This window comes from Tachypleus tridentatus, chromosome 13 (genome assembly GCF_004210375.1).
Source record: "Tachypleus tridentatus isolate NWPU-2018 chromosome 13, ASM421037v1, whole genome shotgun sequence".
In the NCBI taxonomy this organism is placed as follows: Eukaryota; Metazoa; Arthropoda; class Merostomata; order Xiphosura; family Limulidae; genus Tachypleus; species Tachypleus tridentatus.
Genome location: NC_134837.1, coordinates 228,479,715 through 228,506,821, shown reverse-complemented (window position 1 = coordinate 228,506,821; position 27,107 = coordinate 228,479,715). Strand labels below are relative to the sequence as shown.

General features: G+C 34.5%; 1 protein-coding gene across 2 annotated transcripts in view; it reads right to left on the bottom strand.

The window, feature by feature from the left end:
• LOC143240507 (SAM and SH3 domain-containing protein 1-like) overlaps positions 1 to 27,107 on the bottom strand; it is a 188,298-nt gene that overhangs the window by 133,265 nt on the left and 27,926 nt on the right. For both annotated transcript variants that reach the window (XM_076483039.1, XM_076483040.1), the window contains exon 2: positions 1,993 to 2,127. In XM_076483039.1, coding sequence (XP_076339154.1) covers positions 1,993 to 2,127 — 135 coding nt within the window. The remainder of the gene's footprint in view (positions 1 to 1,992; positions 2,128 to 27,107) is intronic.

Below are 27,107 nucleotides of genomic sequence, written 5' to 3'. Positions count from 1 at the left end.
AGAAAGAACTGTTTGTCTCTTCTGAAAAACTTCTCATACTTCTTGGATGATGTGTTTGGAAACAAGAAAATGTTAAAGAAACTACTGACTTGTGTGAGATTAAAGTTATCGGTTTTATAAGTTAAAGGTAATTATTAACTTGAGACAGGAAATTGTGGCATAGGGATATATATACTATAGAGTTCTATCTTTCTGTAGTATTGTTACTTATTCTAAATTAATTCCTATTTATGAATATTTGTCAGTTTTGGCACATGAATCAGTGTCAAAGAAACATTAAACTGACCAGGTTACAAATTAATTTGGTTTTTATGTCACAGTCTATGAAAGAGAGTACCTTTACCAAATCTGGGGAGTTATTATACATCTAGTTTCGTTACCCAAGACGATGTTTTTCTACAGGCTGAACAGGTAAAGCTTGGAGATCAAGGTTCGGCCAGTGTGGAAGAACATGACAAGTCACGTGCTAGCGCAGTTTCAATGAGTGTAAAAACGAGGTTCAGTAATGAGAATGAAAGATGTATTTATTCAGGATGATCATGATGCTTCTTATGTCATTACATCTGAAAAACGTCTGAAAGAAAGCAACAATCTCACATAAGTAGCAAGTACACAAACACATTGAATTTGTGTTTTCAGTTTAATAAAGATTCGTGTCTCTGCACACTGTGTCAGATCTGTTTCCTAATCTTAAGCTTAAACACGGCCAGCGTTTATTTAGCATTGTTTTGTGATAACTATAAATGTCGAACCCCACGTTAAGCGAACTGATCCGATATAGTTTTATAAAGTATTTTCATTTCACCTGAGAATGCTAAAGTAGTAACAAAACGTGTTTATAATGATAATCAAATTCAGATCATTAGAGCAACGGAACACTTCTTATTCGATGATTTAAAGAATTAACGAAACTCGTTAAAATGCGGGTATTCAAACAGAAAATTCATACAAAGATAAAGTAGTCCCAAGCTCTCCTTACACCTCATGTGTGGATAAAGGTAATCTACGTAAAGCCATGGTAGTAACAAATCATTATGTAGACTGAACACATTTTTTTAAATGTAGCCTACACAGAGTTGTGGCAGTAACGTTCTAGACTGAACACATAACCATAATATGCAGGTGTTTGTAAAGGTACTCCACCTAAAATCATAGTAGTAACGAAACAGCAATTAGACTGAACACGTTTTTAAAGTGTAATTTACAGCGGGTACTTATAAAGGTGACCTATACAGAGTCCTGCTTTTAGAAGTAATCTAGAGAGGTGTTTATAAGTATAACCTACCAAAGGTTATTGTAGTAACGCTTTAGACTGGACATATTTTTGTGGGTAATCTACTCTGAGTGTTTATAAAACTAATCTACCTAAAATCATGGTAATCACAATTTTAACTGGACATGTTTTAACTAGTAATCTATAGTTGATATTTATACCTGATAATAATAATGATTTCGACTGAGAACATTTATCTGTATAGGGTTAGTGAATTAGTATTTTAAACCTGAATGTCAATTTTATGCCAGAATATAAATATATTTAGGATCGAAACACAGCAATTCCTAGTTGTAAATGATTGACCAGAGGGACTGCAGCCTATTCTGTCGCCATAATGGCTTTGTCCGGCTCCGTGAATTGAATGAAGGACTTAACTACCAGTTTTATAAAAGGTCCACGGAAAATGTATGGAGTGTAACCAACCACAACACTGCCTTTAGATCCGCAACCCAACACAATAAACACTTCTCAAAACTCACCCTACAGTAACAAAAGTTGTTCATGTGTTGTTTTTTTTCAGAAGCCGAAAATAATCATAATAAGCAGAAAATATTATCTTCGTTACAATAACTGTGGAAGAAGTATTTATTTGTTACAATTAAGTCATCGCTTTCTTTCTTTATTTGATATATTTTACGTCATGTTGTTTTTTGTTTGGTATTAAAGGGTTTCCCAGGGAACATTCTTGTGAATGAATGATATAAACATATGATTACCGGAAGTGGTGGTATGTCTATCGCCACGCGACGACGTCTTAGTTCCTCCAGCCTGTCCATCACGTCTCTGTAATGTGTTTTTAGTTCCTCTGAATAGCGACGAGCAAGGCTATCCAAACATCCTCTTGTTCCATCCTGGGGTGAAAAATAAAAATAATAAATAAATAAAATAGATCGAAAAAAAACAAGTTTAAAAGGATAATGTCTAAAAGGCATAAATTAAAGCATTGTTTCCATATGAAACGAGGAACTTAACTAAAAACTACTACGTATTCTAAATTAATATCACCTATGCAATATGCAAAACAGAATACGATAGTTACAAATACATACTGTATAAATGTTTTGATGCTAAATGTATAATTCATTTGTACCACAGTAGCATTAAACACCAACTATCTCAATATCTAATTAAATTACGCTCTAAAGCTGAAAAGTGAGTTTCACTTCAACTAGGAAATGCCAATGTTTGCCAACCATAGTATTTGAGTTTTGAGAAAAGAAGAAAGACCAAGAACTCACTTAATCATTGGTGTTACACTTAACTAAACCTTGATTCTTTAAATTGCACAGTAATGAAGAATTGTAGAGGTTAAGCATATTATATTTAAACGATTCTGGAGCCTCTTTACGTTGTTACACTTTGTATTGCCACAACTGGTCATAGTCTTCCAAATAGTACTTTCCACTGAAGCAAAGTTTCCAGTGAAAAAGATGATTACGTTCATAGCACGCTCTTCCCACTTGCACTTAAGAGGATGACTGTTTTACAGCGCCTGTTTTAACAATTCGATAGTTCAGAAAATCACAGACCTGACCCTCTTTGGTCCAAAACATGAACCAAATCCCGATGATGAAGAGACCACAAGTGTTGCATGTGGTGACTTGTATGCATTAATATGGAATAGTATGAATACCCGTTTCATTGTCCAACTACCTGAAGTAATTTTGATGTAATTAGTGACATCTGGCCGTACATAACAATATTTTTTTTTTCAGTTTTCATCGTCTTTTTATAATTCACAGCCGGAAATGGTGAATACTGCAATGAACAAAATAAGGTATTGAAATTATTATATATTAATAAATATTAATGAAATTAAAACTAGCTAGATATGTAAAAACAGAACGTTTTGAGGAACAATATGAAATTAAAGTTCTATCACGAAAGGAAGTCTTCGTATATTAAATATTTAAAGAATGCCTTCACATAAATTTGAAAATATCAAAAAGTAAATAATTACAGAAAAGCAAAGCAAGTTATATAATTTTTAAAGCCGTATTCTTTCATCTCTTCCCAGTCCGGAAAGTGATAAGGCACACTTCTTTCATTGTCGTTATGGAATTTCCTTCTTTGAACAATTCAAAAACTTGAGAACTGGGTCAACCACAAATAGATGTCTCAGAAAAATAATGCAGGGTTGAATCAAAAGTTCGAGGAAAACAGCCTCTTGTATATTACATATGTTGTAGCATTCACATACTAATCCTTGCACTCTCCAAATCTTGTGATGTTCAACATGAAAAATGTGTTTAATGTGATTTCGGATGTGTGTTCTTTTGAAAACAGTCAATCAGGGGAAGTGAGTCAAGTGTTTGAAAGACTGCTTCGAGAACGTTCTACCTGAAACAAATGTAAAACGACTGGAAAACCATGTAGAAAAGGCGCCACGACTATTTATTTGTCTTCACAGAATGTTCAATTATTGTGTTATTCTTAGAAAAGTTCATTTCAAACACACTTTTTCAATGGTCCTCTAACGTAAACGAATTTATCTACTGCAACTAGATTACTCTTTTTGCTACCGGCAGTTTTCTCTATGACACTACTTTTATCTCATTATCTGTTCTTTCAAGCTTTCGGTCGCTTCCAAAGCTACCAAATGGTGGAAACAGTCAATTCTCCTTATAAAGCAAAGAAAATGAAGTTTGATTAAAACTTCTAAAGTGTCACCAGAATTGTAAGTGCAAATGGCATAGCCATAACTCTGCAGAGTCAGACGGTGAGCACACAGAATGAAAACATGAAGTAACTTATCTTGACACAAGTATTATTTCAGAGTTATCATTATTTCTTCTTGTAACGACGTCTTTAGCAAGGAGATTCTTCTGCACGTGAGAGAGAATGACGATTTTTTTAAGACCAACCATAAGGAATCAGTGAGTCACGTTTCGATGGTTTCGTTTTATTGTCCATTTATCGACAGTTTCACACGAACGTATTGGTGTACGCTAAGAAGCACTCACAAGTCTAACGAAATTATTTGTCGTGTCGACACTTCCACAACTTAATTATACCATGCATGAAGGAGGGCGCTTCAGTGGGTTGTCTTTAGGTAGGGACTATCTGATGGATTTACCTGAGGTATATTTTTAATACTATTTTTTATCTGGTGCATTTTGGAAAGTAACTTCAAGCTTTCAGAATGAAGGAGGGATGATGCTACATAATTCAGTTTTTATAGTTCACTTTACATCTTTAGTGCATTTGCAACCTGCCATGGACTCGCATCCCGTCCCACCAAATATGCTCATTCTATCACCCATGGGGTAGTTATAATGTGAGGGTCAATCCCATTATTCGTTAATAAAAGAGTAGCGCAAGAGTTGGCGGTGGGTGATGATGACTATTTTGCTTACACTGCTAAATGTGGACCAGCTAGCGCAGATGGCCTTTGTGTAGCTTTGCGTAAAATTCAAGACAAACAAACTCACCTATCCCACAAATGTGTTTGGGATATAAAAATTACAACTAAATTCATACTTATGAAATAAGAAAACTGTGATTATAAAGCCGAGTAATGAAACAATAATGATACAGAACTAATTCAATGATAATGATTATTTACTATATTGTTATCTTCCTGCCATCTATTAAACCAAAGTATTCTGCCGTAAATGAGCCTCAAACTATTAATATAGTCGATTGAAATCAGGGAAAACTGGATAAAAAAGCCAATATGAGTTTAAATTTTAAATCGACAGGAGAAAAGACACTATGTGTGAGATCAGAAGGTGATGAATTAAAGAGAGTGATACCCAGAAAACATGATGCTATTGCATGAGTTCGTAAGACATTAGTATTACGTCTATAATATTTCTTGGCATTACACTCTTTATCTAGTACTTTAATTATATTCAAAAAATAGAAGAGTGTATAATAATAATAGTATTGATCAAACAACTTATAACACTTAAAACTATAACCAAACACTTTATTACACTTAAAACTATAACAAAACACTTTATTACACTTAAAACTATAACAAAACACTTTATTACACTTAAAACTATAACAAAACACTTTATTACACTTAAAACTAAAACCAAACACTTTATTACACTTAAAACTAAAACCAAACACTTTATTACACTTAAAACTAAAACCAAACACTTTATTACACTTAAAATTAAAACCAAACACTTTATTACACTTAAAATTAAAAACCAAACACTTTAATACACTTAAAACTAAAACCAAACACTTTATTACACTTAAAACTAAAACCAAACACTTTATTACACTTAAAACTATAACAAAACACTTTATTACACTTAAAACTATAACAAAACACTTTATTACACTTAAAACTAAAACCAAACACTTTATTACACTTAAAACTAAAACCAAACACTTTATTACACTTAAAACTAAAACCAAACACTTTATTACACTTAAAATTAAAAACCAAACACTTTATTACACTTAAAATTAAAAACCAAACACTTTATTACACTTAAAACTATAACAAAACACTTTATTACACTTAAAACTATAACAAAACACTTTATTACACTTAAAACTAAAACCAAACACTTTATTACACTTAAAACTAAAACCAAACACTTTAGTACACTTAAAACTAAAATCAAACACTTTATTACACTTAAAACTAAAACCAAACACTTTATTACACTTAAAACTAAAACCAAACACTTATTACACTTAAAACTATAACAAAACACTTTATTACACTTAAAACTATAACAAAACACTTTATTACACTTAAAACTAAAACCAAACACTTTATTACACTTAAAACTAAAACAAAACACTTTATTACACTTAAAACTAAAACCAAACACTTTTTTACACTTAAAACTAAAACCAAACACTTTTTTACACTTAAAACTAAAACCAAACACTTTATTACACTTTAAACTGAAACCAAACAACTTATTACACTTTAAACTAAAACCAAACAACTTATTACACTTTAAACTATAACAAAACACTTTATTACACTTAAAACTATAACAAAACACTTTATTACACTTAAAACTAAAACCAAACAACTTATTACACTTAAAACTAAAACCAAACAACTTATTACACTTAAAACTAAAACCAAACATCTTTTGGTATTGATCAAAAGTACCCACAGTTGGCGTAATAAGACACGTAAAGCAGGTAACCATCCAGAACAGAAAAATAGAGGGGCTGCAAAACAAAAATAATTTTACCAATGAATAATGCCAAAATCGCTGTATTTTTTTTATAATATTAATATCTTCCCTCTTTTTATGTCTTCTCTAGATTAACAAGTCTGTTGCAGGATATCAGGGGACGAGGGGACAGAGTTCTTAGTCTCTCTTCCCATGAAATATAAATTTCAGGCCTTTTAAAGATACGTGCCTAATAAAGATATTGAAAAATGTACAATTGGAAACGTCTTTAACATTTCTGGAAACAAGACCAGTGTGGTATATAAGCGAGGGTTTGTCTGAATTTCGCGCAAAGCTACTCGAGGGCTATCTGCGCTAGCCGTCCCTAATTTAGCAGTGTAAGACTAGAGGGAAGGCAGCTAGTCATCACCACCCACCGCCATATCTTGGGCTACTCTTTTACCAACGAATAGTGGGATTGACCGTCACATTATAACGCCCCCACGGCTGAAAGGGCGAGCATATTTGATACGACCGGGATTCGAACTCGCGACCCTCGGATTACGAGTCGAACGCCTTAACACGTTTGGCCTATAAGCGAGGGACAGACTCAACAAACTAAAACGTTGTTTAAGAAGCCAACATAATAAAAATATTTTTTTTATAAATTAATTTTTATGTTTGTAAAATTTCTAAAAGAGGACAACACAGAAAAAAAAGATAATTAAAACAGTTGTAATTCAAAAGTGGTTAAACTAATAATAAAACACTTTACGAAATAACTGCTGCGAACACTAATGAAAATATCAGCGCTATCGTCTCCTGGTATGCTGTCACGGAATGCCCTTTCAGCCATGGGGACGTTATAAGTTTCAGTCAAACCCACTATTCGATACTAAAAGAGTAGCCCAAGAGTTGGTGATGGGTGTTGATGACTAGCTGCCTTCCTTCTAGTCTTACACTGTTAAATCAGGGACGACTAGCGTAGATCGTAGACTGCCCTCGTGTAGCTTTGTGCGAAATTCAAAACAAACAAATTGTCACAGACATTAAAAAAAAAAAATCGACAAAGACAATTCAAAAGACCAATAAAAGACGCAAAGCGAAAATATGTCTTTGATTTAAATACTGCATCTGGATACAAAAAATCGACTCCTGGATGCCATTGTTGTTAGTTGGAGCAAAAAATATAACTTTTTTAGAGACGAAGAAGGAAGTAAATTATCAAATTGTTACTCACAACGACTTGTCAATGGTCAAGAAGTGCCAATTCAGTAGTTTGTTTTTCTTGCGTAAATTTTCGGCTCGCCTAACATTTTGCTGTCGTTAAATGGAACAAACTGGAACATACTGTTAGTACACTTAAGGCAACACAAAAAGTCAGCAGATTATCTGTTAGAAGTATTACGCAGTACCCGATTTCACTCTCAACATTAGCTACATAAACCAGATGACAGTGACCAAGTTCAGTTGGTTTATCATAGTGAGGCCAGTATTAACGGATTATTGGCGTTTTACGATATATGTAGTGATCAAAGTGTTTTTTGAACAAAATTCAGAAACGGTGGGAGATTTAAGAGACCAAGGATATGAATATAGATCTAACAAGAATGATAAACTTAAATCTAAGATATTGTTTTTACATCATGCGATACACAATCTCTGGTTACCAACGGTTACATTGAAAAATTAATATATTTGATTTGATACAGATCGTATACTTCTACTTTTATCTTGCAATTCATCAACTGGAAATATTCTTACAACATATTAAGTGTGAAGTTATTGAAGGAGAAACGAAAATAAGGTAGAAATGATGCTGTTTATAATCAAAACTCTCTTCGCGGAAGCGAGCATAGAACAAAATGAAATAATAATTTCGAGTATGGATGAGAAATGTAGAAAGACCTCAAAGCGTGCTCAATAGCAGCATTGCCTAAACCCTTCACAGACCATCACACAGTAGAAGGATACAGACTTAATATCAACGTTAAATGTATGTGTAAATTGCATGCAAAAACTAGCGGGGAAAAACACGTGCGAGGCATGGTGGAAGGAGGTCTACCTACAAAGGGGGTGGTGGTGGTGTAGGCATGACAAAAGACATTCACAATCTCAGGTGTTGGGGCAGTCATACAGAACAACCAGTAGTGTATATTACAGCACTAAACTATTTAGTCATGTGATCTTGAGGTTACCTAAAATGGCAGCATAGCTAAAACCTCTAGGAATATTGGACATTCACATAAAAAGAGAAATATACATACAAGTCCGAGAACCTTCTCTTTCTTATCAGTGGGCCTAACTTTCCTTCTCTATTGATTACCTAAAGGGTAACACACAATGATGGTATGATATGCATTACCGTTTTATTTCACTCTTTTTTTTTAACTTTTATTGTTGACTGAATGATGGAAACAATTTTCAATGAAGACGACGAAAAAGAACGTAAACACAAACGTTGGGTAGAATAAATAAAGTTTATCCGAATATTTTTGTCATCTTAATGAAAATAATGTGCATTAACGTTTTACAAGTCAGGTAATTGTTAAAGCTTTACCTGATATACTTTAAAAATGAATAGGAAAAAATAATAAGATAACCTGAAGTATAATTAGATAACATTAGTTCAATTGTTTTGACAACACTTTAAATTCTCAACTGAAGGGAATGGCCTAACAAAGAGCTAACTTGCTATTTATTAATGAACTCCCATGGCTAACGCATCTGGATCTTTTTTCTTTTTCAAGAGGATTCTTGGAACAGTGGAAAGTTTTCACGTTGTATTGTACAAAAACACATGATAAGTCGAACAAGTAGGTTTTGTTATATTTGCATCTTAGAAATACAGAGCTGATATTTGTTTATGTGTTTTTAACACTTTTTGAATACAGTGCCTTACAAAAGTATTCATCACTACCACTAATTCCACATTTTGATGACATACAAATAATGTAAAATTCTTTATTAATTAATTTTTTATTCAAAACTCTAATGATCCAATTTAACTGTTACGTGCAAAGGAGGGTGAATATCAGCAAAAGTTGTAAATATATAAATATATATACTTATACGCAATTGAGATAATCCACAGATTTATAGTATGTTGCTCGAAGATTCTCAGAAAAATACAGTATGCAAAATACAACTAACACAATAATGAAAAGAATACAAACAGCAGTTCAAGTAAAAGGCGAATCAGTCCGATAATTCGATCATAGAATGCAGAATTACGGAAACAGATCAAGAACATACAGACATCCACCAGGTGAATGGATGACTCAAGATACCCTGAAATCGAATTCTGAGAGTGGGGTAATGAGCTATATAACCAGAAGAAACGTACAGGTAAGCACACCTGACGCTACATTATTAAATCTGATAGAAGTACAAATATGTAACAAGTAACATTCAGCTATAAATATGGTTAGAAAGCAGAAGTTTACTTAACCTAATTATCAACATCCAGCTCAGCCTAAAGCAATGGACTTACAAGCTTTAACTGCAATAAGTTATGGTATTTGGCTAAAACCTTTCACCGATAAAAAAAAAAACATGCAGTTCTCGTGCTCTAACTGTGGAATCCAGGGTCGTGTGGCAAGAAACTGTAGTGCAAGAACAAAAATGAATAAACAAGAAGCCTCAAAGGCTGTAACTTATTCATGAAATTTATCAAAAAATACTAGTTCAGAAATTCGGCAAAGATAGTAAAAACGTGGATTCCATCAGAGTTACATGTCAGAAGTAGTTCCGGCAGTGTGGAACAAAAGATCAGGTATAAGGTACATTACTGAAGTGTCTCCAGTGGTAGTAACAGAGGTAGAAAACATAAAGTCAGTTACTGGTGGATAAAAGTGCACGTTTTCCTCGGCTAAATGCGGATTTAGGAATCTGGCAGTATTTTATAATACAGGGGAAGAAGTAACTAACAGTGTGTTAAGTTCTATCACAGGACATCCAATGAAGATATTAGGTAAACATAGGGTACAGTTGAGAAAAGGACAAATTGGAATTGACCGTCCCTTCTACATTTGTTTAAAAAAAAAAGTATATTTAGACACAGATGGTGTTTTGGGACAAGACTTCTTGTGTGCTTATGATATCAGTATATAACTTACCTCTAGTAAGTTGCGTGTTTAACAAGCAGTCTTACGTTTTGAGGGTTTACTCCCTCCCACTTACATGCTGTAACTGAAACAATAGATTCTTTTTCACTGATTACAATTAGTCAGACGCCAGTTGTTTGTAGGAAGGTTAAGGATCTAAACCAGTCTTCAATCAGCACTGATACACGGAAAAGTCAGAGAGGTAAAAATAATTGTTCTAAGAAAAATAAAACTAGCAGCGTAAAACTAAACTAAGTAAAGAAACTACAATAATAACCAGACAGGCAATGTAATGCATTTAAATCTTTCAGATGACTCTATCCTTAGTAAAGAACTAAGTAAAAGAGCATCCCAACAGGAAAGTGTAAATCACAGGGTACTGGTATGTTTAGCGAAAATTACAGAAGTTTCTTCTAGAAGTCAAATTGTTGAAGATGCTAACGTAGAAATTTTAAAAGAGGTGGATATATGTTGACAGAGCTGGTAGAAATAGAAGAGACAGGTATTTACGTATGAATAAAGTGTCGGAGAAAGACACAGTCCCAACAAAGATTTTAAAAGTAAATGAAGAAAAAAGTAGTACTACCTAAACACTTATTGACAGGTAAAGCCTGAAGTAGAGAGAAGTTAGCATTAGTGGGACAATCTAATATGATAGGGGCCCGAACACATCAAATAGACTGGGATTCTATGGAGATGTAGAAGTTAAGGAAAAATAAACGTTGATACAGTTGTTAGAAGAATGTAGAGACATTTGTTGGAGAGGGAGATTCTAACGGATGCACAAATAAAGTAAAACATAAAAGATGTTAAGTGATAGTAAGTTGTAACGGATTTAATATTATATATTTATTTTAATATCTATGTTTGTTTCAGTTTAATATATATCTAATATATATGTAACTTATATTGTTAAACGTTATTGCGAAAGCCCCGCCTGTTCTCTAAATCTGTAAAAGATTCTCGAGTGTAAGAATCAACAATATATGTTTTATACTGTTGTCAAATGAACTTTCGAGAATAAAACTTTATCAAAATCATCAAGGCCTGTCTGCCTTTTTTTGTGAAAAAAATCTGGTAATGTTACGTTCAACTATTGGTGTTTTGACATGAACGCTCTAGGTGTTACCTCCTTTTCTTTTTTCACCTAGTCTATGTGATACTGGGGTGGCTCAATCATTGTTGTTAGAAGGTATATTGCCTTTAGATTCAAGTTCTGACACTGGTGAGTCTGTGCAGGGTATTGAGGGTGGCTTTGTTCATATTCCTTGTTTCGGGACCAGTTGTGTCTGAAGTAAGACCTACTCCGCCAATTAAGGGTGTAATATTATTATTGGGAAACGATTTGGCCAAAGGAAAAGTTGCTGCCGAACCCAAAATGATGAGCAAGCCGATCACTCTTTCATTTGACGATTATGCTATTGTTAAGGAGAATCAGGATATGTTTTCCTCGTGTGCTGTGACTCAAGCTCAGACAAAGAAATTAGGCCAAATACAAATGGTAGACAAGTATTTATAGGATGATATTATAGAGTTGTCTCAGACAATTTTTGGATGGGATAGAGATCTTGAAAATTACTGTCCTACCGACAATTCATTGGAGATTGATAATGATATACCTAAAAAATCTGGTAGCCTGGTGAAGTTCCGTTTGCTAAAAGTAAACGGATCACTGAGAAAAAAAGAGGATCCGAAGATCTCTTCACTATTTAAATAAGCACTACCCAAAATATGACCTGGAAAAGTTCCAACCAGTTACTTTTTCAAAATGGCGTGCTCATGAAGAAATGGAGACCACCAGACGTACAAGATTCAGAGGATTGAGCTGTAATTTATCAATCTGTTGTTCCAAAAACATCATTCTGATATACTGAAAGTGGTCCATCAACTCAACGCCAATATTTAATTGTCTAAGGAGAGAGGGCTAACAGATTTAATATTATATGTTTATTTTAATATTTATATATATTTCAGTTTAATATATATTTAGAAATGCAAATAACTTATGTTGTTAAATGTGTGTTGTGGAAGTCCTGCTTATTCTCTAAATTTGTAAAATATTCTCGTGTATAAGAATCAACAATATATGTTTTACATTGTTGCCAACTGAACTTTCGAAATCCTCATCCAATGATTATAAAAGGTAGCCATCGCAAAACATGGACTGTTGTTTTATATTGTTGATTTGCTACCGTCAGTATACTATAAACTTCGGAAGCTATAATTATGATAAGTGCTTATTAATCGGAAAACTACAGATATTTGACCAGGAACGTTTAGATATTTCGAGCATTACAAACTATTCAACTTCAAAAAATTAATTTCGGACGTTAGTATTTCTTCGAGGATATTAGGTATCTTCCTCGCTGAAAAGTCACCTTTTAAACCACATAAAGCCAACCAAGAATAGAGATAGCTGGCATTCCCGTCGAGTGAAGTGTACCTGTGTATCAACATAGAATGAATTTGCTCATCGTGAATCATCAATTAAAGGGTCAGTTCCAGTCCAGACAGGTCTCACTATTGTTTGCAAGTGTGTGTATAAATTATTATTTGTAATAATCGTTATTAGAAATTGTATTGTTGTTTGTGGATTAAAATATTTTCATGTTACGAGAAATTTGTGTGTATCAATCTTGTTAGCAAATATAAATTTGATACACATAAACATTCAATTAACTTCTAAGTTAAAATTAAAATTTCAGGCTATTTGAATTCGTAATGTGTTACATAAAAAATTAGAAACTCGTCCCAGATAAATTATAATATGTAACATAGCCTATAGCACGGAGACCCTATAGAGTGCTAGAGAAACACAGAGCTGAATTAAAAGCATGTGTGAAAGACATGTGTAATAGATGATACTAGCAGTCCTTTTGCATCACCAGTGATACTAGTACCAAAGAAAGATGGGGTTTCAGGTTTTACGTGGACTTTCGAAAACTGAACTGTATGACTATTAAAAGGCCCGGCATGGCCGAGCGCGTTAAAGCATGCGCTCGTAATCTGAGGATCGCGGGTTCGCGTCCGCATCGCGCTAAACATGCTCGCCCTCCCAGCCGTGGGGAGCGTTATAATGTGACGGTCAATCCCACTATTCGTTGGTAAAAGAGTAGCCAAAGTGTTGGCGGTGGGTGGTGATGACTAGCTGCCTTCCCTCTAGTCTTACACTAGTAAATTAGGGACGGCTAGGTGCAGTGGGCTAACAACCTACTCACTTAAATACCTGTTCAAGAAACCGCAGTGATTGCGGCCCTATGTTCTTTAAAGGAATTGAGTGGCAGATGATGATGACTATTAAAAACTAGTATCCAATACCCAATATCCAGAGAAGTTGGATAGGCTAGGTAACAATAAATATTTTTTGTCTATGTACTTGCTCTTACATGTACGTATTGTAATTTATCTCAGATGAGTCTCCGATTTATTATGTTACTCACGTAATGTAGTATGATTTCAAATAACTGTAAATTTGGATTTTAATTTAGAAGTTAATTGAATTTTAATATGTATCAAATTTGTGATATTTGCCAAAATATTAATATACACATTTATACAATTTATAATAATGGTTATTACAAAATTATTTATTTATATACTAACATTTTAGAAACTCGCAAACAATATTCAGGCTTCTATCGGGTCTGGATACACAGATATACTTCTCTTGATGGCTGTCCCTCAGTGGAAAAGCGGTATGTCTGCGAACGTACAATACAAGAAACCGGGTTTCGATATCCGTGATGGGCAGAGCACAGATGGCCCATTGTGTAGCTTTGTGCTTAACATCTAAAAACAAACAACAACATCAATGCTCTTGAAGGCTTGAAGCAAACGTAGATTTTTCACTGACGATAATATCTTATGTCTTCATAGAAACACTAACGTTCGAAATGTATTCTCTGAAGTTGAAGGGTTCGTAATTTTCGAAATTTATAAATGTTCCTTGTCAAATTTTGTAGTTTTCCGATTAATAAGAGTTAAACACAGTTACAGCTTCCGAGGCTTACAGTTTACTGAATATAGCGACCAAACAATATTCTATTATTGTCTCTCGGCATCTTGTGATTACTTGCTTTTATATTCATTAGGCAAAATTCTCGAAAGTCACCAATATTCAAAAATACACTAGTGTGTTCGTAAAAAATGGATTATTGATTCTTATATCGGAGAATCTTCTTCAAAGTTAAAGAACAGGCGGGACTTGCGCAATACACATTTAACATAAATTAAACTGAAACAACGTAGATATTAAAATAAATGTATAACAATAGTAAATCTGTTAAACTTGCAAAGTGGTTATTGGCAAGTAGAGGTAAAGAAGATGGCAAGCAATAAACGGTTTTCGTATTATTTTCAGGTAAATACCGGTTAAACAGAATGCCATTCTGGTTACGCAATGCCGCCTCCACATTTCACAGATTGAGGGGCGTTTTATTATCAGGATTTAGAATGTTTCAGTAATTTAGCTAATAGCATTGCTTTTGCAGCAGCTTTTGAGGACCATTTAGAGAGACTGAGACAGATATCTGATAAACTCTGTAATTCTAATTTAGAGTTTAAGCCAAGCAAATTCCACCTTTTAAGAAAAGAAGTAGAATACTTGCTTCATGTGGTAACTTAGATGGTGTGAAACCTGATCCCAAACAGTTGGAAGGAAGTATAACTTGTCCAGTACCAAAAAGAGCAAAAGATGTCCGCATTTCTAGATTTTGTAGGTTTTTACAGAATATTCATTCCACATTTTGCAGTAGGCCAAATCTTTAACAGAATTGAATATGAAAGACATTGTTTTTACTGGACAAACGAAAGACAAGAAGCTTTTGAAAAATTGAGGGATACATTATTGAAAGTTCCAATCTTGATTACCTAGATTTCACTGAATAATTTATTCTAAGTATAGATACTTCAGGTTTTGCAGTAGGTACCGTATTACCTCAATTAGATGAAAATGGTAAGGAACACCCTATTGCTTAAAAAATAGACAGTTATGAAAAGATTAAATGAATTATTCAGTAACGGAACAGGAATGCTTAGCTGTAGTACATGGCACTAAAACATACCATTTTTATCAGTATGGTAGAAAGTTTATCGTTGTTACAGCTCATACCCCTTTGCAAATAGTTAATGACATCTAGATTAGCTAGATGTTCTTTATGTTACAGGACCGTGATTTCGCACTCAGACACAGACGAGATAAAAAAAAAAAACTAACGTAGAAGTATTTAGAAGAATTAGGCTTGAAGATGCTGAAAAGAACGATAAATATGTCATTAATCTGCACTAACCAAAAACTGGACTAGACAACTATGAAACTCATTGGGATTTAGATCGTATTATCAAAGAGCAGAGAAAAGATCCAGTGTTAAGACAAAAAGTGTTAAAAGGAGAAAACTAGAAGATTAATACAGGTTTGTATTATGTATTAGGTTGAGGAATAATTCGTGAGCGTTTTTAAATAATTTCATTCAAGCATTACATGCAAGACTATACAATACTTCAATGCATGAACACATTACACCCAAAACATTTATTATGATACTTTATTTCATGTAATACCTAGGTATATAGTATGCATTGTTGTAAACGAAATTACAAGAAATTAAATGCGAAAAGCAGATGGTGTCGAAAATGCTCGATTTTGTCCACTTGACATTCCATTTAATGAGCTGAAAATGAAAGCAAAAATTAGACATGAAAATCAAACACACCACCTCTTAGAGCAAAAAATTATCTACCAAATGACATGAAATATTTTGCGAAAGCGTTTCATTTATGAATATATTTTTTAACTTGAAAAAACGCTCACGAATTATTCCTCAACCCAATATTACGCAGAAGAGTTAGCAAAAACCAACCTAGAGAAGAAACGATTTAATTAGTAGTACCTCATAACTTAAAGTATAAAGTTATGAAAACGTATTATGAGACTCATATACTAGAATAAGTAAAATATTCTTCTGGCGAAATATGACAGAATATATTAAAAAGTATTACAAATTATGCATAGAATGTCAAAAACGAAAAACAAACCCATATCTGAAAAACGCCCTCTAATAAAGAATACCAAATTCAACCACACCCTTTCAATTAGTAGTTGTGGATATTTTTAGGTCCTCTACCAACGTCCTATGCAAGAAATAAGTATTTAGTAGCAGTAGCAGACTAATTAGCTCGATATACAGAAGCCATATGCTTACCAAATCAGAAAAAAAAATGGCTGAAGTATTTGTCAATCAAATGATTGCCAGGCATAGCTACTTCTGTACCCTTTAACAAATCGAAGTATTGACTTTATTTCTCACTTAATAAAGGAAATTTGTTAAACCTCGGAAGTTAACAAAGCAGAAACCACGGCTTATCATACCGCTGCTGACGGTTTGGTGGAAAAATTTAATCGAACATTGTTAAATATTGCCTCACAATACTGGGAAAAAGATTAAAAGATCTGGGATGAGCAGGCATCATTATTATTACTGGCCTATGGAAGTACTGAAAACGAATTTGCACAAGTAAGCATCTTTTATTCTTTTGCTTAGTAGAGATGTAATTTTCCAGTGCAGGAAACATTAACACTTAAGAGAATAAGTTATGCTTTAGTGATGGTTATAAAGCTGAGATGATCAAAAAAATATAATTAGATTTTGAAATACACAAGTACATTTAACAAAAGCAGCAGAGCAAAGAGAAAAATATGTTTTAAAAAAGCCTATATAAGTAATATAAACATAGGAGATAAAGTTTCTTTGCATACCCCTAGTATTAAAAAAGGAAATAAAGTGGCTAAGTTATGAAAAGGATCGTTTAAAGTAATAAAGCAAACAAGCCCAGCCAATTACAAAATTGAGGAAGTCTATGGCAGACTGAAGAAAGTTAGATAATGGTAACCATACTCTTACGACAAAAGTAAAGGAGAGACAGAAGTTGAAGTGGAAAAATCAAAAGTGAAGAAGCACCTATAGATACTTCTGAAGAATAACCCATACTGGAAGATGATAGTGTGATAAAAGTTGAATAAGAAAGTGAACCAGAGAGTAGAGATTACGATAAAGGAGAAAAAATCCCTATATCTGAAGAAACATCAGAAGAACCAGTTGCTCCACCAGTTGAACCAGCAACACATGATTACACTGCACAATAATTTTTGTGAAAAGTTGTGCTTCCTGAAAAGTTTTTGCGGATTGTGACAGGTACCTGGTGAGTATGCACAAATATAGTTTTGGTTTTGCTTTATCACGTAGGAACTCTGAGAAATAGACAGTTAACTGTTTACAGGCAATAACGTATTTCAATGCGTTTATGTTTCCAAATATGCTGGTCCATATTTCACAGTCCATAGTAAGTAATTGTGTTCAACATAATTAAAAGTGTTTTGCTCCTGATTTTCGTTTGTATTCAATGTATAGTGCATTTCGTTGCACTGTCCAACAGTAGTCAGCAAGCATTGACGGATTCCAGTTGCCCTGATATCGTTTTTCCATTGTAGCAATGTCCTGGTGAAACCCTTCACTGTGTTCGTCACTGACAGCACCGAGATTTGTGGGGAAGAAGTCCAAGTGTGAGTAGAGGAAATGAATCTTGAATGATATGTTGCAATTCACCATTTTGTATGCTTTAAGAAGTTTGTCTACCAGCTGAATGTAATGTGGGCTCTGTAATTGCCAAAAAAATTGTCAACATCGTCTTTGAAGGCTTTCTAGGCAATCTTTTCCGGCCCAACTAACAGATCTTTGAACCGCTTGTCACTCATATCATGTCTGATCTGAGGACCAACAAAAATGCCCTCTTTGATCTTGGCCTCAGTTATTCTTGGAAACATCTGTCTTAAATAACGAAAACCTTCGCCTTCTTTGTTCATTGCTTTCACGAAATTCTTCATAAGTTCCAATTTTATGTGAAGAGGAGACAAAAATACCTTTGCCGGGTCGACAAGCGGTTCATGCTCCACATTTTTCTGTCCTGGAACTAACTTTTTACGAAGTGGCCAGCTCTGTCTAGAATAATGTGACTCTTTGGCATGACTGTCCCATTCACAGATGAAACAACAGTACTTTGTTTAGCCGAGCTGCAGTCCCAGTAACAGAGCAACGACTTTCAGATCTCCACAGATTTTCCAGTTGTACTTGCTGTACTGGATATGCTTCAGCAACATTTCCATGTTCTCGTAGGTTTCTTTCATGTGTGCTGCATAGTCAACAGGTATTGAAGAGTGAACGTTGTCATTGTGTAACAGAACAGCTTTGAGGCTTAACATTAATGAATCAATAAAGAGACCTCATTCTTGCGGGTCATGGTCACTATCCCAAAGCAGATAGCAATCCTTCGATGTCAACACAGAAGCAGAGACTGTCAACTCGTGCAAATAATTTGTTTATATCATCTTGGCGGCTTCGAAAAACAGAAATTTTCGTACCTGGTGACAGCAAACACCATTCCTGCAGTCTCACACCCAGCAATTCGGCTTTTGCTTTTGACAGACCCAAATCTCTGACCAGATCGTTTAATTCTGACTGTGTTATGAGATGTGGATCGCCTGAGGAGCACGATTCAAAATCCGGAACAATGTCACTGCCAGTTTCCTGCAATGCAGTTTCTTCATCTGGTTCGTCTAAGGTCCATTCATCTGGTGGCTTCGAAATTGGAATACTGTCGTCATGTGGGATGAGTCTCATTGCTGAAGGAGATTAGAGTATTCATTTGAATTTTTGTTTTTGGCAGAGAAACCAGACACATTAGTCAAACAGAAGTAACAGTCCGTCACATGGTCTTTCTGTTCTCGCCATATCATCTGGACAGCAAACGGCATTGTCTTTCGAGTGCCTCTGAGCCAAGCTCTCAGACAAACAGCAACTGTCGCACAACAAATGTGAGGTGCCCATTCCTGGTCTTGATCACCAATTTTACAGCCGAAGTACAGATGATATGCTTTATTTACAAAAGCAGTCATTGAGCGTCTCTGATGAACAAGCGTATACTCGCCACAAATATAGCAGAATGTATTACGGCTGTTACGACATTGACGAGACATATTGACCGACACCAATCGTCCTGTAAAATGTCTATAACATCTAACTTACTTCTTACAGTGCTACTGAGGCAATGCTATATTCTGAAATAATACGTACACACTGTAAGGCCTATATTAATCCAATGAGCAGCATCTGTGTAGGCAAGCCACTTTTATAGCCTGCTGAGACAATGTCAAGCTGGCTCCAGCCTGCCCAGGCATGCCTGGGCTGCATAATTCCACAGAATAGCTTCTAACCTGGCCTGATTTCATGCCTAGACATGCCCAGACTGCACAAAACATTGTTCATAGGTCTCTTACAGAAACGAACCCAGCAGTGTTCACGAAGCAAAAACTTTGTTGTGCAATGTTATCACTTACGGTCAAGAGGTCTGATAACCAAGCCGCGAGAAACAATACCAGCACCCAGAACTCGAAAAGTAAGATTTGACCCAATAGTATTACAGCACACACCAAACAGTTGCTTAAAAGTAAGTAGCGAATGTCAATAATGGTAAAGCAGATGTCACAGGAACATTTAACCATATGTTAGCTTATCTTGATAAACATAGTCAGTTGCTACATTTCGTCGTAGGCGAACTGTATCTGCATGTTATTAAAATTAACTGTAGATATATTTTTAGTTACACCAGCATTTTTATAATGCTACTTGTCGACATAATAGCAGGATAAAATGTGAAGATTGTCCCAGTAGAAAATAAGATAGGAATTATGTTTGTTGAATAAGGTGAGTTCGTTTTATTAGTCTGTTTATGTGTTTTATTATAGCAAAGCCACATTGAGTTATCTGCTGAATTCATCGAGGGGAATCGAATCCCTAATTTTAGCACTGCAAATCCATAGACTTACCGCTGTACTGATGGGGAACCGTTTACAAATAAAGGAGTAGCTATAATGTGAGTATTACGAATATTGCAGACAGATTTAGACCCGGAAAGGCAAAGTGTGTGACTCGTAATTCGAGGGTCGCAGGTTCGAATCCCGGTCGCACCAAACATGCTCGCCCTTTCAGCCGTGGGCGCGTTATAATGTGACGGTCAATCTCACTATTTGTTGGTAAAAGAGTAGCCCAAGAGTTGGCGATGAGTGGTGATGACTAGCTACTTTCCCTCTAGTCTTACATTGCTAAATTAGGGACGGCTAACGCAGATAGCCCTCGAGTAGCTTTGCGCGAAATTCAAAAACAAATAAACAAACAAACAAACAGACAGATTTAATAAAAATCTTCCGTTAATTCATAAATATCATATAGAAATTGACTAATTATTGAGCGAACTGAACGATATAAAAATGGGATTTCAGTTTCACACAGGCATAGATAGAAACGTGGACTGTTTAATACAGATGAAAGTATTTTACAATTCCGTTTTGGAACAGGAACAACAGATATTAAACGAATTAAATAAGAACGCAGACGAACAAAGACGAGTTTCTAAAGAAATGGTATATTTAATAGATGAGCAAACCACTATAATGAATTGTTTTTATAAAAAATTTGAACAGCATGAAGAAACAGGTGAGTATGAATAACATTAGTAAATATTACCAATGAAATAATTCACACGCAACTCGAGCAAAGAGAAGTAAAACTGAGTATACTCTTGGTTAGTTAATTATAAAAGTACCTTAACTGTTAGGCTTATTGACAAAAGAAGAATCAGAAGCCTTTATCGAACTAAGCACAGAAACAGAAGTCCCTAATTTAAGAAATATACAAGACAAGACTAAACATTTAACCCTCAGGAAAAGCCGGTTTAGCTATATGAGAAATGCAACAATACATTAAAGACTTATAGACGATCCTGTCATTACTAGGTTAGATAAGTGGAAATTGGGCCCCCAGTGGCACAACGGTAAGTGTGCAGACACATATCGCTAGACAATGAGTTTCGATACCCGTGGAGAGCAGAGCACAGGTAGCCCTTTGTGTAGCTTTGTGCTTAATTCGAAACAATCAATCAAGTTGAAACTGATCAATACAACACTATACCTAACTGTTTTGTATTTAGTATAGTGTTGCAACTATTTGGCCAGGATAAAATAATATTGATCTTGGAAAAATATGAAAAATGTACAGATTATTAATAAATAAATCAAAATGGAAATAAAGACATGCCGGATTACTACCGAAGTAACAGATCTAAATAATCCCGAATCGGAAAAATAGAAAGTGCTTTAATTACATTAAATGAAAACAAAGATTACTGATTTAATAATCAGTCTACGAGGGTAGCGATATTTTAAAGGAAAACGATTTATCACAAGTGAAAATTATTAGGCGAAATGAACACAAAAGCCTTTCTGTTCTTTGTCCACCGTAGGTATCGAGATATGATTTTTAGCATTATAAAGTGAATTGAAAACTAATAATATTTAATTTACCGGTTTTATTGAATATTTTTAGTACCATTAATATCTCATGTAAACACTTTCAGCACTAGTGATACGTTATGTTGTTATGTAAAATCTACTAATTTTAAGGACTGAATTGCTTAGTATTGGGCTGTTTGTTGCTGAGCGCATAGATAACCAAATACATTATATGTCAACCACACTATATTTGCCACAAACAATTTTTAGAAGCCTTCACACAAACCAGAGTTCATCTGTGTGGCCAGGATAAAACAAACATTGTAGTGGTCCAGGTGATATATCTATATAAACAAATGTCAACATGTGTGTGTGTGAGTATCTTCCTTATACGTTTCACATTTCTTTATCAACCAGCATCAAACTTGACACAGTAACACAGGATTATATGAGGAAGATCAAGAGGGTTAACCCCATCTAATTAATAACCAATGTTGTATATACAGTACCTCAACATTAGAATGAACTATGTAACCATTTTTATTAGAACTCTTGAAAAAATAATGTTTATTTTTTTTAGTATCGGTACCTTTGTGTATTTTCATTGCATTTTTAATTTTTATCACATTAAAAATAATAGAAACATAATTTCTTGTCATTTGTTTCAAACGAGTTTTTATTTCATCCGTCAAACGGACGGGTACTACAACTAGCATATATACACTACTGGCCACAATCTTAAGGCTAATGAAATATAAAGAAAAAAATATGCATCTAACCACTTATTTGAGTAGAGCTTAGAAAGATGAAAATAAGAAAAGGGAAAACAAAAATAAAAAAACTTTTTTAGTATTTAATAGGGAAAATGAGAACACTGTGAAATTAGCCTAAATACTAGCTGGTCAAAAGTTTAACATCATACTGAAACGAAGAGTTGATCGGTAAACACGTAACGAAATTTAGTCATTTGCGTTCAAGCACTAGCGTTGTCAACATCTCCCACCGACATCTCCTGTGTTACATTGGGTAAAAACATGGCAAAGGCTAAAAAGTTGACAGAGTTTGAAGGTGGCAGAATTGTCGAGCTGCAAAAGCACAATCTCTCACAACGGGCCATCGCTGGTGAAATTGGGCGTAGTAAAACTGCTGTTGCAAATTTCTTAAAAGACCCTGAGGGATATGGAACGAAAATTTCAAGTGGTCGGCCCAAGAAAATTTCGCCGGCGTTGAGCAGAAGGATTCGACGGGTTGTCCGGCAAGACACCAGCCGATCGTCGAACCAGACTAAGACCCTTATGGAAGCAGAATGCAGCTCAATAACAACAAGACGGCATCTACGAGAGAAAAGCTTTAAAAACCGTAAACGACTTCAAAGGCCACGCCTCCTTCCACACCACGAAACAGCTCTGTTAAATTTTGCTGAGAAGCACCAAACACGGGACGTAGAAAAGTGAAAGAAAGTTTGGTTTTCTGATGAGAAAAAAATTAACCTGGATGGTCCGGATAGCTTCCAACATTACTGGCACGATAAGGTTATCCCACTGGAGACATTTTCTACACGACACAGTGGTGGAGGTTCCATCATGATCTGGGGTGCTTTCTCCTTCCATGGAACAATGGAGTTTCAGGTTATACAGGGGTGTAAAACAGTAGCTGACTACACTGGCATATTAGAGAGAGCATCCTTATTGACTGAAGGCCCTTGCTTGTGTGGAAATGACTGGATCTTTCAGAAGAACAACGCTGCAATCCACAATGCCCGCAGGACAAAGGACTGAACTCCATTGAAAATGTTTGAGGGTGGATGGCAAGGGAAGTCTATAGAAATGGACGTCAATTCGAAATAGAAATTAGAAATCTTCATAAAGCCATCTTCACCACTTGGAATAACATTCCAGCCAGCCTGAGACCTCTAGTTGGGCATTTTCTACCCTGTTTAGGACTTCTTTTTGGTATGGTCTTAAACTTTTGACCAGCTAGTATTTGGGCTAATTTCATAGTGTTCACATTTTCCTTATTAAACGCTAAAAAAGTTTTTATTTTTATTTTCCCTTTTCTTATTTTCATCTTTCGATGCTCTACTCAAATAATTGGTTGAGTCTAACATCGCAAAATGCATATATTTTCTTCATGTTCATTGGCCTTAAGATATTGGCCAGCAGTTGGAAATGTATGTACACACATGTATGTACCATTAATTTCCAAAACCTACAACCGTTGTAGTGTTATCTATATTCAGTAAATGGAATGAAATTACCATAAATTTTATTTAATTCATTCAAAAATAAAATTTCTAGGTTAAGAATTAATAACGCAAAGGTATTTTTGCGGTTAAGTATAAAGCTACACATTGAGCTGTATCCTGCCAAACTCAAGTACCGAAATCAGGTTTTTAGTGAGATAAGATCTCAAACGCGACAAACTGAAGTATTTAAAACCACATAAACTATTTGAAGAAATTACAATTTTAGGGACAGATTGGGATGTTTTAAAATGTAGGAGAAAGTTGAAGTACCTTTAAACTTTTTGGTTAAGATGTGCTATTTAAATCTATAAAGATGAGATGAAGCAATTAAAATTGTAGAGAAAAATAGGATAATTTGAAAGTCTGAACCTAAGTTCTATCTGCTGACAAACGCAACTTTTAAATCCTAAATTTACTTTCTCTTCCAACGTTTATTCTGCAAGACGTTTTGAACCACAGTGTTTAAGATAAATATATTATTTCTAATGACATATTCATTTCAAAATCCTGCTTGACTTTATTATTTCGCTTTCCTAGTATTCTTGTCATCATTAGAGTCATTTAATAATGATACTCTGTATCATTACAGTTGCCTCTGCTTTATATTCTTTCATTTCCTTACAAACCTTATTGTCTTGTGTACAGTAATTCAACTCTTCATTTTGTCCAAAACTCTATTACTTATCAAACTTGTACTTGCATTTCATACTCCTGTCCTGCATCTACTTACCAGTTTCTAATTTGGTATTCATATTCTCAATTCAATACAATGCAAGTCCATTTTCTTCTTTCTACCGTCTACTTTTAATTAATGTTTTAAAAATGTATAGATAAATTGGAGTACTTACAACTGTAGTTATGAGTTGGAATTCCACATTCTATAAAATATATAAGCAAGTGAAAGGTTTGTTTGGTTTGTTGGAATTTCGCACAAAGCAACTCGAGGGCTATCTGTGCTAGCCGTCCCTAATTTAGCAGTGTAAGACTAGAGGGAAGGCAGCTAGTCATCACCACCCACCACCAACTCTTGGGCTACTCTTTTACCAACGAAAAGTGGGATTGACCGTAATATTATAACGTCCCCACGGCTGGGAGGGCGAGCAGGTTTGGCGCGACTCGGGCGCGAACACGCTACCCTCAGATTACGAAGCACACGCCTTAACGCGCTAGGCCATGCCAGGCCCCAAGTGAAAGGGTTTAAGAATCCTTATTTATTTCTATAATAACTTTACATATAATAAAGTGTCCCAAATACTAATCGTGAAGCACCTTGGCTCATCAAGAATGTTTAGAATTCCAACATTCCCAATAAATAGAAAACTAATCACTAAATTCAATCCTGATGCTCACAGTATTCATCAACTCTTTTTTTTTTTACACTCTGTAAAGTTGAAGCCTCTACCGCTTTAAATAACAATTCTTCCACAGGTTTACCACCTACGGAATAATAAAGCTATCTCAATTGAAGATGTGTCTGATTGTTCCAAAGCTTAAATTTATTATTTCTTGCCTCTTCTCTGTTTATGATAAAAGAAGTTGAATCATCTCAACGTAATCTTATTTAAAAGTCACCCATCGTGGGGATAATTTTAGTAGCAGTCCTTTGAACCTGCCCAAAAAACTCAACGATTTTCTTTGGATATGGTGATCAAAATTGGATGTAGTACTCTAAATATGGACCTAACTAGTGCCTTATACGATGAAGTCGTAATCTCTTGGAGTAACTTTTTCAGCATATATATATGTATATATAAAGCCCAAAAATTGTATTAGCTTTAACAATTACCTTAATAGTTATATAAACCAATACCAAATATCATTTTCCTTATGCATATAATTAATATTATTTCATGCTAATGTGTATTTTAAATTCATATCAGGTTATTACATGTGCAAAACCTTATACTTGTCATAATTTATTATACGTGTGTTTGTCCAGTTACTAACCAAACAGTCTAAGTCTCTCTTAGAAAAACCATTGTGTCCTCATTAAGATCAGCGAGGCCTAAGATTTTTATATCAGCAAACTTAACCAATTTCCTAACTTTACCTTATCAATATTATTAATTTAAACAAAAAACAGCAACGATCTCAGTACATATCCTTGAGGTATGCAAGTTGTAACATTAATCCAGTTTGACTAAGCTCCATTGATAACAACTTTTTTGCTTCCTCCCAGCTGACTAATCTTCAATCTATTTAGCTAACTTATCCTCTTCTCGTATTGATATATAATCTTAATCAATTTTTGATGCGTCACTTTATACAAAATGTACTTCTTTACTCTAATGCAAATGAGAAGTAACATCCTCAAAAAATGTTAATATGCTAGCAAGGAACGAGCTTCCATTTGTAAAGACTGTTGGTTATTTTACAAAAGTTTAAGTTTCAACACGATGATTCTGCAGAGTATTTTTAACCTACTTTTGTTTAGAATTTTAAGTGTTTCAATGTGTCTCAGCAATTCAAAGTTATGTAACTTGCACATAAAGTATGTGTGGCATTGAAATTTGGAACAAGCATAGAGTTTGAGCCGAATTCTGTGGATTTTCGATTAGCTTCAGTTTGGCAATTCACGACTCTAGATATTCCACAGATGCTGTTCATTCTCAGCTTGACAAATTAATATGAGTCGAAAGCTTTCATGTGGATTTATCTTATCCTAAAGAGCTTGGAGGTTTAGATATTTGTATGCTGAAATTTTTAAGGGGGTGGTTCTTAATTTATTAATATTTTAGTGTGCGTGCCAAACGACAATTTGTAAATGTAATGTGTTTGTGATCTTGAAAAAACAAGAGCATTAACGTGTGATATGTAAGCATGTCATGTGTTTCCTACCCTTTTTAGTTATAAAAATTTTTTAACTTTTCACTCAGCCTGTTTATGTACAAAATTGACATAAAAACGTAATCCAAACTGTTTAGTTGTAGTGACCTTTATGTCTCTGTTGCTCTCGCTAGAAGGTAGTATGTGCTCTGCCATTTTGGATGTTGCAGAAACTTGACTGTAATGTTCTTCACTGGATGATGTATGTATATTC